Below are 12,082 nucleotides of genomic sequence, written 5' to 3'. Positions count from 1 at the left end.
CTACCTTTAGTTTCCTTACAGCATCCCTCACAACTTCTGTTCCTTTGGGCTGCTCCACTTCCGTACTGCCAAGAAACTGAAAATGGTCATTTGTGAGACACAATGTAGGCTTTACTACATCATATATCATTATATCATTTTGAAGTATAACACCACATAACAGAATGATGTCGGTAATACAAATCTGAATCCTAATTAAATAGAGGTTATTAATTTATATTATTTTAGGTTATATAAAAATGTCCACATATTATTCAATCGCATACAATTATTAATCAAAGATTTTTTAAAAACACATTTTCCTAAATATTTTACTTGCAAATTTTTACTGGAAAGAAAACTCTAACTGAAAAGAAAAACGTTTTATCATTGGGCTCAAAAGAATAAAGTTGACCTTAAATTTTAATATTTAAAACATATTTAAAATTTTTTAAATGTTATCTGTAAATTTAAAGCATATAAATGCTTTCGCTACTTTACTTAAATTTCAATGGTATATTTAAGATATTAATATGGTTTAATATAATTTATAACCAACATTTTTCTATTTTCCAATTATAACACTCATTAGCACATAAAACTTTAAAAGATAAACTTTAAAAAATATCCAATACATACCATCCACCAAAGCTGTAAGCTAAGCTACATTAAAAATAAAACATACATGACCTATATTTTTTACTAATTTTTCAAATATCCCTGAAGGTTTTAGTTAAAATGTGACCTATCCTCAACCAAAAAATAAAAAATAAAAAAATAACAAATAAATCATAATAATTAACATATTGTAGTAAAATCTCTATCCTGGAGAGACATTCCTCCTAAACAGAAGTCCAATATCGTAAAATGTTCAAGACGAATTAGAGTTGAAATATGAGTATTTTATTCCATAAAATATTTCTATACAAATAGAAAATTATTAAATTCATTAAGTGTATTTAATTTTCCAAAGACTTTTGTCACATACTACTAATTATACCAAAATGAGTCATAATTAATTAATCACTTTTTATATTTATAGATATGTGTGTGTACACTTTACACCAAATGATTAAATACAGTTTTTTTTCTGTATTAGCTCATAGAATGGAAGAGAACAAAAAAAAAAACCAGTAATGTCATGGTATCTTTTCAAATCGCATTTTATTCCTTTCATTCTTGAAAAAAATAACAATAAAAATGAAAGAAATTAGAGTCTTGCTTTTCAAAATAAGCTCTCTGTATTAACTGCATGAGAACTTACACAAGGAGCAGGTTAAATTATAATAATGCAGACTCCATGGTCAAATAAATCAGCATCTTTAAGGGTAGGGCTAGAAAATCTATTTCTAAAAGCATCACAGGTGATTCTTTGTACTAAAGTCTAAGGAACAGAGTTAGAAAATAGTAACAGATCAAGAAGATAGTGGAAGGAAGATACAAAAGATGAGCTGAAAATACAGGAGGTTACTGATGATCTCTGTTCTGATGAGCTCATGGTGGAGAGAAAATGAAGCTCAAAAGCATTAACGCCAAAAAAAAAAAAAAAAAGTTTTACTTCTCAGATTCTATAAGCTACAATAGTTCTTTTTCCTAATATGTTCAAACTATATCAAATCGCTCGCTGCTACTAGGGCCTAGATACAATATCATAGGCACTTGGTTTGCTCAGTATGACTCAAGTTGGTTGACTAGGCCTGCAAAAAGACCCAACTCAATAGAGAAATTCTTAGCTTAAGAGGAATTGAAAACCTGAAGCTAAAATGTGGGAGATAGCCAAATCTATTCTGACACCAATAGAACCGTCACATTTCTTCTGTTTCAGATCAGTGTATTCAATCTTGACTGCTCTATGATAGAATCGCATAGGAGTTTCAAACTTAGACCAGTGCCTAGGAGTCTGATTTAATTGGTCTGGGGCAATGCCAGGGCATCTGTGTATTTTCAAGCTCCAAAGGTGATCTTAAATGTGCCACCAGGTTTGAAAAGCACTGTTTTAGATCATAAAGGATAAAGAGTTCAAGTGACAAAAGAGGGGTTAACACAATTGGAACTATTCAGTTCTGAGTAAATCCATGGGGTAAATTCTCATCCTCAGTATCTTTGAATTTATCATTGAGAGATTCCACATGAGTGGGTGGTCTAGCGCTGACAGGAACAGGGAGGCAAAGGTAGGCTCTTTATTAGTAAGTGATTCTTGAACTAGAAGAAGGAAGTGTCTGATATGTCAATAACAGACTGTAAGAGTTACTGGAAATATTTATGGGAAGAATAGTCATACTTTGGCAGAAATGTCATGAGTCGTAAGTATTATATGTAAATAGGACCATATGGGAATATTATGGAAAAACTCCAAGAACATTCTAAATGAATCAACCTCTTGCTGTGCTCCAGGAACCTTTTAATATATTTCTTTCGCATTGGCTTTAATTAAACCATCTGAGTAATAAAACACAGAGAGAAGCCTTGAATAATGGTGGGAATGAATCTGTATATATAACTAATAAGGAACTTGCCACTTAACTCAATTTTTCTATGTAACGTTAGATGACCTAAATGGAAATAGTTTTCAAACAAACAAGTAGATTATTCTTTATAATATTTCCTGAATTTTTAATAAAAGTCATCATGATTCTTAGATTAAATAATTCATATTTACATGCTTTCCATATGTCTACATAAAATATTTATAAAACTCAAATATGATGCAGCATGCGAGAATAAATTCCAGGCTTAGAATATGAAGAGGTCAGAAAAGTCACTTAATCTCTGCTTTATTCGACTCTTGAAAAGTAAGAATAATACTTCTCTTTTCTCATTACAAAATTGTTCTGAAGGTCAATTACAATGAGATGAAATAAAAAACCCTCTGTAAAATGCAAAGTGTTTTATAAGTATGAGGGATTGCCATTCCTTTATTTAATGATTAGGGAAGACACTAGAATTTTGTGGGTACTGTTGGTGCCTACTCAGCTCTCCTTGGATCCATTTTACTAGCGCTGAGGCCCATCCACTAGCTTCCGCATGCTTTGCTGGTAATGGCTCACACTCAGGACCTTCAGAGGACTCTCCCTGGGCAATGAGGTCATGTTGCCATCACTAAAAGCTGGAAGCACCTGGGAGTTTTTGTTTCTCCCACATTCTTTAGCCAATGGCTGGTGTGGAAATACAAAGACCTGGTCCCTTTGCTTGGAGCTGGGGTAAACTCTAAGGTGTAATGTTAGCTTCCTTAGGAATCAGGCTGAGGCTGGGGCTCCACCTGACACTGTACTGTTGATTTCTATCCTTTGTCTGTCCTGATTTCCCATGCTCTTACTGGTTGGTGAGTGACTGATTAAACAAATATCTGTACTAGGAATATTACTCAGCAATAAAAATGAATGAATTCTTGATACATACAACAACTCGGTGGATCTCAAGAGAATTAAGTTGAATGAAAAAAAGTGAATCTCAAAATGTTTCTGTTCTGTTGGGTATTTACATTTTATTTTTTATATTCTCTAAGAAAATGGAACATTGATATAATTAACATTTTAAACTAAGTAAAAATAATTGCCTTTATATTTTAGTAACTTTAATGTCTTAGCTCCTCTATGTGGCAGAAAAAAAATAATGATGAGAAGAGAGTATCATATATCAGACTGTTTTTGATTTATACATGTAGATTCATTCAGTGTTATTCTTCAGTGTGGCAAAGAGCAAACGAAAAAGTTATGTTTTCTGTGGCAAGTGGTAACAGTTGGTGCCATTTTTTATTACTTTAAGTAGTCAAAATGTTATCAATTATTTTTCTTCATAGACCAAAAACGATGACACTCAATTCAGCACATATTTTTTCTTGTCTAATGATCAGGCATTAGGCTTTCCCTAAGTACAATTGTGCAAAATGCTTTGAAACTCTGCAACAAAATTTTTCAGTTTACTTGTTACCACTGGGGTGATGTGAAATTCACTTGCCCCAGTGGCATGGGGGAGGAAGAGGACAGTGGTGTTGTGTGTTGTCCCTCTGTTCTTCCCCACCAATGTAGCAAAGAACTATAGGTCGGTGAGATTTAGAAAAAGTAAGTTTTATTAAAAGTACAGTTTAGATGGAGATGGTCCATGCTAAGGTAGGCTGCAGCCCTGTGGAATTTGGGAGGTAAAGAGATAAGACAGAGTATGCCTCAAGTAAGGAGCAGGTTTTCAGCAAAGAGAGCTGTAACAAGGCAGAAGTGGGAAGGTCTGCTTATATTTGGGACCTGATAAGTGGTTCCAAAGGGATTCCTAGGTGATTGGCTCATGAAGTATTAGGATGCAGTCATCTGTGGCCAGATTAAATAAGCCATAGCTTATGGCCATCCAGTCCTACCAATAGGGTGTTCTTTGGATGGTCTCTAGGCTGTGTCCCTGTTTGTTCCCCTGTCGCTCATGTCTGACTGGCTACCTAACATTATGAATAAATATTTGTACTTTAATAGTAATGTATGTTCACTATAGGAAATTTTAAAACTACATAAAAGTGTATCAATAAAAATAAACATTGACTTTTATCTCATGACCAAGAGGTAAATATCATTGAAAATATTGTTTGCTATCTTTCAAATTCATGTTACAAAAAAGGTAAGAATTAGGCAAACTTCTGAAAACAAAGAATAGGTAAACTTCTGAAAACAAAGAAAATTACTCTTTAATTATTGTATATGATTGATTTATTGGATGTTATTGTGTGTATACATATGTGTATATATATTTTTAATTTTGAATACTAGTTGAGTTATAAAAAGGGTTAAGATTAAAACACTGAATATGACTCCTAAGCAATATGGACAAGAATGATAAAAAGCACAAAAGGGACATTTAGAATATGTTAGACTACGAAAAGTAAGATGATAACAATTTAAAAATATTTTGTGTATTATTAGTCTACGTATTAAAAGGTCTGACAACATGGCAAATATTTTCCACAGGTTATACAAACTACAAAATATCTTTTAAAAATCTTCTATATTGTCTACGGCCATGCTACCCTAAACAAGCCCGATCCTGTCTCATCTCTGAAGCTAAGTACGGTCGGATCTGGTTAGTACTTGGATGAGATACCACCTAGGAAGACCATGCGCTGTAGGTGTAAAAAATAAAAAATAAGGGATTGTAAGCTGACGAGGTCTTTGCAATCTGTGACATAAATAAATAAATAAATAAATAAATGAATAAAATTTTAAAAGAATCTTCTATAAAGACATGGACAATTATAGAGCAAATTTCTGATACTACAAAAAAGCTAATTATATAGTCATACAAATATTCCAACATATGCATCTCTCCACTCAATGCAATTGAAAACATAGCAGATATACCCACAGTAGGTATTTAAGAGGCTGCAGTCTGTTGAAATGAAAAACATAAAAATGTCATCCAACTCATTATTCTATACAAAATATTTAGAGACTTTTTAACTAAAATTCTATTAAGATATTTCATTTTTGGCTTAATATTTTCCACAATTCCCATAATTTTTTTCAATTAATTAAAATAATACCAACTTTTAAAAACAAATCTCAAGTGATGTCTGTATTCATTTATTTTATTTCTTTCATTGTAGTAAATAATGTCTACAATAAGCATTTTGCAAAAAAAATGAGTGAAAGTTTGAAGATTCCACCTTCATTTTCGCATATTATTTGAAATTGACTTTTTTTCACTTTTAAGTCAAGTTTGTTTTATGACTTGCTTCTTTGCCAGTAGAGAGCAGTGTTGGACATCATATGGGCATTTATATTATTTACTTTGTTTGCTTCCTCAAATGCTTTTAGAATCACTCTCTGAATAATGCAGAACGTTATTTTTTAATGCCAGATTAATAATCACTAAAATAATTAACTAAAGAGTTACTAAGCCTAACTGCTATAAAGTTTGACACTATTTAACATATGAAGCTAACTTATAACAGAAATAAATGAAATGTTTTATTTATATCAAATTCAAAATATTGCAATTTATGTAGATGTTTGCTACATAATTATTTTAAAATATTAAGGGAAAATAATTTCTACTTTTTACAACATAAAAGCTTTAACTAACATCAAGGTTAAATAACTATTGGTAGCATAATGACCACTAGATATTTTAATTATAGAAAAATAAATAAAATATAAATTTAAAAATATGTAAATAAAAAGATATGTCCCTATCTTTGTAACCAAGGCTGCAGAGCCTTAAACAGGATAGGGTTAATTTTCTTGGCATTAATTTGACTGCATATGTTTAAAAAAGTATTTAAACCTTCTAGCTACTCAACTGCACCCAATAGATAAGCCATATAAGAGTAAGCCAATTTAATTTTATAGTCTTTATTTGGCTGACTTGTGATACCACAGTGCCAAGCAATACAGGAAAAATCATTTTTAAAAAGCACATTGTAACAGTCAATTGCTAAAGAAGGGTCAAAATCAATCAAATTTAAACCTATTACTTAATTGTCAAAACCATAATCTTGAAAAAAAAAAAGTAGATCCATCAAAAATAAAATTTATACTTTAAATTTTAAAATAAATACTCTAAAAGTTATCCTTTAAAGGAGGGCCAGGAAATTTTGATAAAGATTTATAATAAAAAAATATTGGGCTCAGTATTAAGAATTCTACATTTTATATTTGATTTGGTATTTAGGTTTCTCATTTTATTATAGTAATTTTGTATTAAATTACATCTGTTCTTATTTTCCATGGATATGGAGTATATTATTTTAATAAGCTCTCACTTTTAAAATAAGACTTTTAAAGTTTAAGCCAAAACAAACCTACTTACTATAAACAAGAAACTGTGCTCATTGCCCACTGTGCAAGGTCTCTCAAATAGAGCTTTGACTCACACAATCACAATAAAAGGCAGCAAGTTCTTGTCCTATCCCAGGGGCTCCTCACACAGTCAAACTTTCTTCACATCTTAGGAATGAGACAGGTGGAATGAAAGTCAAGGCATTCATTAACATTATTATAAATAGAAGTATTACAAAAATAAACAAACTTCAACTTATACAGAAAACCAGCATGGGCTTTGGAGCTAGACAGGCTTCACAATCCATTTTCTCATGGAGAACCACAAGACTGTGGACTGTGGAGACATTCTCATTCTAACCCCGTTATTTTATAGATCTGAGGACCAGGAAGGTGAAGTGACTTCTCAAGGTCACAAAGCTTCTTAGTAGCAGAGGTAGGGCTGGGAATTCAGCCCTCCTAATTTTCTGATACATATTCTTTACTTTTGCTACCTTAAATAAAGCAGAAATAGAATGAAAGATAATATAGTGTACTGGATATATAATACTTATTTATGCCATATGCATTTGGCTAATTAAGATTTATGTTGTACATTTTCTCTACTATGAGATATGCCTAAAATCTAAGGGATTGGCTTTACAGTTAGGTAACCTGAATTTCCAAATACCATTTGTTTACTGAACCTCTCAAAGCCTCAGTTTCCTCATTCATAAAATGGAGATAAGCTCAGAGTGTTTTTGTGAGAATCAAATGAGAAAATCTAAGCAGCGACTGGCACAGAGTAAATATACCCTGAATTCATGCTAGAAATTATAATAAAATAACAGTCACAACAATGAAATAAAAAGAGCTAACCCACTTGCAATAGACTGTGAAGCAAACAAGAAAAAAATCTGTCTTAAACTACTATTATTTGAATTTTGGCTCGAGGCAGCTAGAATCCTTACCAAGACACATGCAGGTGTACTTTTTTCTAAACATTTTATTGGCACTTTAAAACATATATTCTTCTTAATTCTCACTGCAATTTAATCAAAACTTGAGACAAGTGAGATTTTTAAAATATCTATACACAATATGCCTATTTGTGGATACCTCATCAATAAGTATTTATATTGTTTTTCGGAAAGGCCAAGTACTATTTTTGATAAATATATTCCTAGGTGCTTTATAGTTTTGGTAAATAAGATGTTCTTATTCTATATAACAAGTTATTGCTCTAGAGAAAATATTTACCCTATATTACCTTAATGAGAGAATATTTACCATATTCTCTTATTAAGTCTAGTAGTTTTTGTGTTTTCTTTTTTTTAACTTTGAGTCTACTGGATTATAATTATCAAAAGTGAAATACATTTTCTTTTTTTTAATTCTGTGACCAATTGTTTCATTTTTCTTTGCTTACTGTATTAGTTACAAAATAATGATGAATAATAGAGATAATAAGTATCCATATCTTATTCTTAATTTTTAATGGAACTTAAGCTTTTGGCAATGCAATATACTGCTATTGTTCTAATTCAGGTTTAAACTTTGACAAAGTGATTGTCTCAAATCTGCTTGTGTTCCTGAACTCTGTCCAAAAAGAATATATTTATCTGAAGAAGTCCCTAATATATCAAGAACCCTCTTATCTCCCCTTATCTCTTTTTTCTCCCTTATGAAGAGAACATTATTTAAAAGCTCTGGTGTCTTCCTAATTCAGGTATAGCATTCCTAGTAGTTCTCTTCTGAGACACTGTATTATTAATTATTATCATCATAATAATCAATAACTATCATTATTATCTCCATATTTGTGCATCATCTGTGTCAGGTATTATTCTAGACAAGGGATACAGCAGTGAACAAAACAGACCCAAATCTCTGACCTATTAATGCATTTATAGGCTACACCTTATCTTCAATGACCAGAGAGGATGCCTGTTCTTTTTCTAATAGGTTATTTCATTCCACTCCACCTAGAGACTCATTATTTGAGTACAATTTAGATAGACTGTAACAACAAAAAAGCTTCCAAATAAACAATAATTCCCATAGTGGAGTTTTCTGGCTGTAAGTGATCATTATTTGTTTGAAATCATAAGCCATTTTGGAGAAGATTGCGTCTTTAGCTGTGAGCTGAACTTCTCCTTCACACTTGAATATCAGTGTGAATAATCACATTAAGAGACTTTACTACTCAAATTGCTCTCCTCATTTCTTTAGAAAGGGAGAAAAATCTACTTTTCAGATCTCGCTAGGCTGTGCATAGATTTTCTGAGTGAAAAATGAGTATGAATGAAACTTATTTATTTCTTTAACAGACTTTCTGTCAATGATTAATATGGCCTGATAATTCTGTGAAGTATTGCAGCATGCAGAACTTTCATTAGTGGGCTATGACGGTGCAAGCAAAGAAGACTGGATTCTATCCCTGGGGTTTTATCTCCTAGATTTAAAGATTCAAACACAGACAAGGAAAGTCAAAGAAAACAAAAATCAAAAATCAAAAAACAAAAACCTGAGATCTGGAACAAACCGAGACAAGCGTATGTCAGTAACTATGAATGTGCTGTTCTACCCCATTTCCATCAGGTTCCCCCAGAGGCACAAGTGAGAGGAGGCTCTGCTCCAGAGCAGGCCTTCTTTTATTCAACAGCTGTTTACTGAAAGTCTACTATGTGCCAGGCACTGTTCCACGTATTTGGGTACAGTGATGAAAAGAAAAGTCAAAGATCTCTCTGGAAGTAGCTTGGTGCAACCATGCCAAAGGTAGAGTCACATGAACATAGGGCTTGAATTCGGGCTCTGGTGAAACTTAACACCTCTGAGTACCAGTTTCTTCTTTTATAAAATGTAGATAAATATTCCTATACTTATAAGTGGGTTATGAGCAAAAGTTGTGTGGGTAGAGTGTTTGACAAATAGTAGGCATTCAATAAACATTTACTTTTATTCAAAAAATGCTCCTAAACGATGTTTAGTTTTGATTATTTGGTTCTAGATCCTGGAGTAATGTTAGAAAAGCAGGGTTTGTGACTGATTATTTTCAACAAGGGTCAGGGCTTTTTTTTTTTTCTTTCTTTCTGTCTTATTTTATAGATTCAGCATAATTCTATTAATAGGGCTTAAATAATTCTACTGGGAAGCTGGTGACTCTCTGGCTAATTAAGTGACAGATGGGGAAATACAGAAGCATCAAGCATCCGGCAGTGGCAAGGTCCTGGCAATTCCTACAGTGGAGCAGAGCAAGGAGTGAATCACTGTGTTTTTGCATAATCAATCAAGTCTGTCTACATTAAAGAGTCTGCCTTGCAATCAGATGCTGATGTGAGCACATATGCTGTTTTATTTCATAGCTAATAGCCTAACTCTCCTTTCTCCGTTAGTAAAAGTAAGCAACTATTCTGCTTCCGTTATCACAACTCTTCTTCATGCTCTTGTTACAATTAGGGCAATCTCGTATATACTTCTAACTTCAGTTTAACAATTTATATTTTAAAGTCCATGCTTTTTTTCTTTTTAAAGACAACTTTATTTTTTTTGTCAATACTTGAAGACAATTATCACTAATTAGCACCACTTTGTCTTCACCATAATTCTTAACTGGTTTTGTTTGAACCCTACTATATGCTGATTTTATTTGATTTTCCTTGGCCTTTAAAAAAATCAATCCTCACATATTCCTGGATAGCTTTTGAGAGTATTTTTCAGCTGCCCTTTGAAAATTCTAATCCTGGTATTAACATTAACCTGTATGTTTTTACTGGACTATGTCAAAAATTTAATAACCAGATTATTATGATTCTAAATTATATAAAAACTTCCCTTTACATATACAGAATTATATTACAGTACATTCCTTTTCTAAAAAATAATTATATACATTTCCATTTCCCATGATATATTTAATATATCAAATACTTAAATTTGTTATTTTCAGAATGTAGAGCTGGTATTTGAGATGAACTCTTACCGTACATACCTGTCATTATTAATATGACTAAAGTTTACAGTAAGCTACTTATTTTTTAACCTAGTTTTAATTTAAGCATTTTGTGATTTGCTATTTCAATTCCTTGCCCATCAGGCTTAATATAAAGTGCATATACTGACTCAATCCTGAGATTAATTTGTTTTCATTTAAAAGCGATAAATGGCATTAAAATGAACAAATAAGTGAAGTATGTGCAAGGACATGATAGCTTTGGAATCATGAGACTTATCTGCTTTCATTTCAGGGCTAATCTAGCATAAATATCGAAATCACATTATGTCCACAGAAATTATGGATGCTGCTATAGGTAAAAATTAGGAAACAAATGGCATTCTGTCTTTGCTCCAAAAATGTACATTCTGTTATTGAATATCCAAGGTGAAACATTCGTACAAACCCAGGGAGCCTCACTCTATAAAGCCCCAATAAACTCCATAATGAAATTTTATCAGAGACTCTCAGAGTTACTGCCATTTTAACATGATTAATTTTTTATCTGAAGGTCAGATAGCATTTCATATAGCAGTCAGCTTGGTGAAGGGCCTTTCTTAAGTCTTTGGTGACATCTCATTGGAACTGGAGGGGCCTCAGTCACTAGAATCCCATCTGCCAAGCTATGTCTGTGGAAATCCTGCCAGCAGCCCTGCAGGAAGGAATGCAAAGTGGGTGAATGATAAGGAAAAAAATGACAGATGAAGGGCAAGTAACTTTTTCTGACTCTCTCAACAATCTTGCTAGCCGCTCCTCAGAGTACTTTGACTTCCTGCTGTAAAAATACTTCCTGGGAGAAGGAATAAGTTGAGGTAGTGGTTGGTTCTTCTCTACTTTGACTGAATTTTTGGTTTGTTATTGGGATAGCAAATTTACCAACTTCCTGTACACACGATGTATAAAATACAAATCCTCATGTAAACGCTGAAGTCAAGGGCTTTATTTTTGTTAATCCTTATTGTCATCAAAGATTGGCTATTTATTGAATAAGGAGGTCAAACTTTATTTTGCATAGTTATATAGTGCTTCAGAAGAATCTATGAACTCATGGAGATTAAGATTTGAATACTGGCTCTGCTGTTACTAAGTTGTTTTTTTGGTCAATCTACTATATATCCCAAATCCACTACTCTTTATAAAAAGTGGTAGTGATACTTCTATTTAGATATTCTGAAGATTGCTTGAGATAATAAGACAATACAGGTTAGTACTTGGTATTTAATAAATTAGTATTTAATAGATGTGTCTCTCTTAATCAAGTGGGAGAACTAAAACTATATTATAATAAAAGCCAAGGAGTCTCCTTGAAATAAATCGTTCCATAGTATATGATCCAGATGTTATAGAAAACAACTATAATCAATCAGTTCTGTTT

At 32.3% G+C, this 12,082-nt stretch overlaps 1 protein-coding gene across 14 annotated transcripts in view; it reads right to left on the bottom strand.

Moving 5' to 3' along the window:
* GULP1 (GULP, engulfment adaptor PTB domain containing 1) overlaps positions 1-12,082 on the bottom strand; it is a 206,306-nt gene that overhangs the window by 43,829 nt on the left and 150,395 nt on the right. For all 14 annotated transcript variants that reach the window (XM_025039383.1, XM_025039385.1, XM_015596407.2 and 11 more), the window contains one exon: positions 5-76. In XM_025039383.1, the coding sequence (XP_024895151.1) occupies positions 5-76 (72 nt within the window). The remainder of the gene's footprint in view (positions 1-4; positions 77-12,082) is intronic.

The sequence above is a fragment of the Pteropus alecto genome, unplaced genomic scaffold (assembly GCF_000325575.1).
Source record: "Pteropus alecto unplaced genomic scaffold, ASM32557v1 scaffold3, whole genome shotgun sequence".
Classification (NCBI taxonomy): domain Eukaryota; kingdom Metazoa; phylum Chordata; class Mammalia; order Chiroptera; family Pteropodidae; genus Pteropus; species Pteropus alecto.
The sequence above is the reverse complement of the archived record's forward strand: the minus strand, read 5'-3'. Positions and strand labels throughout refer to the sequence as shown.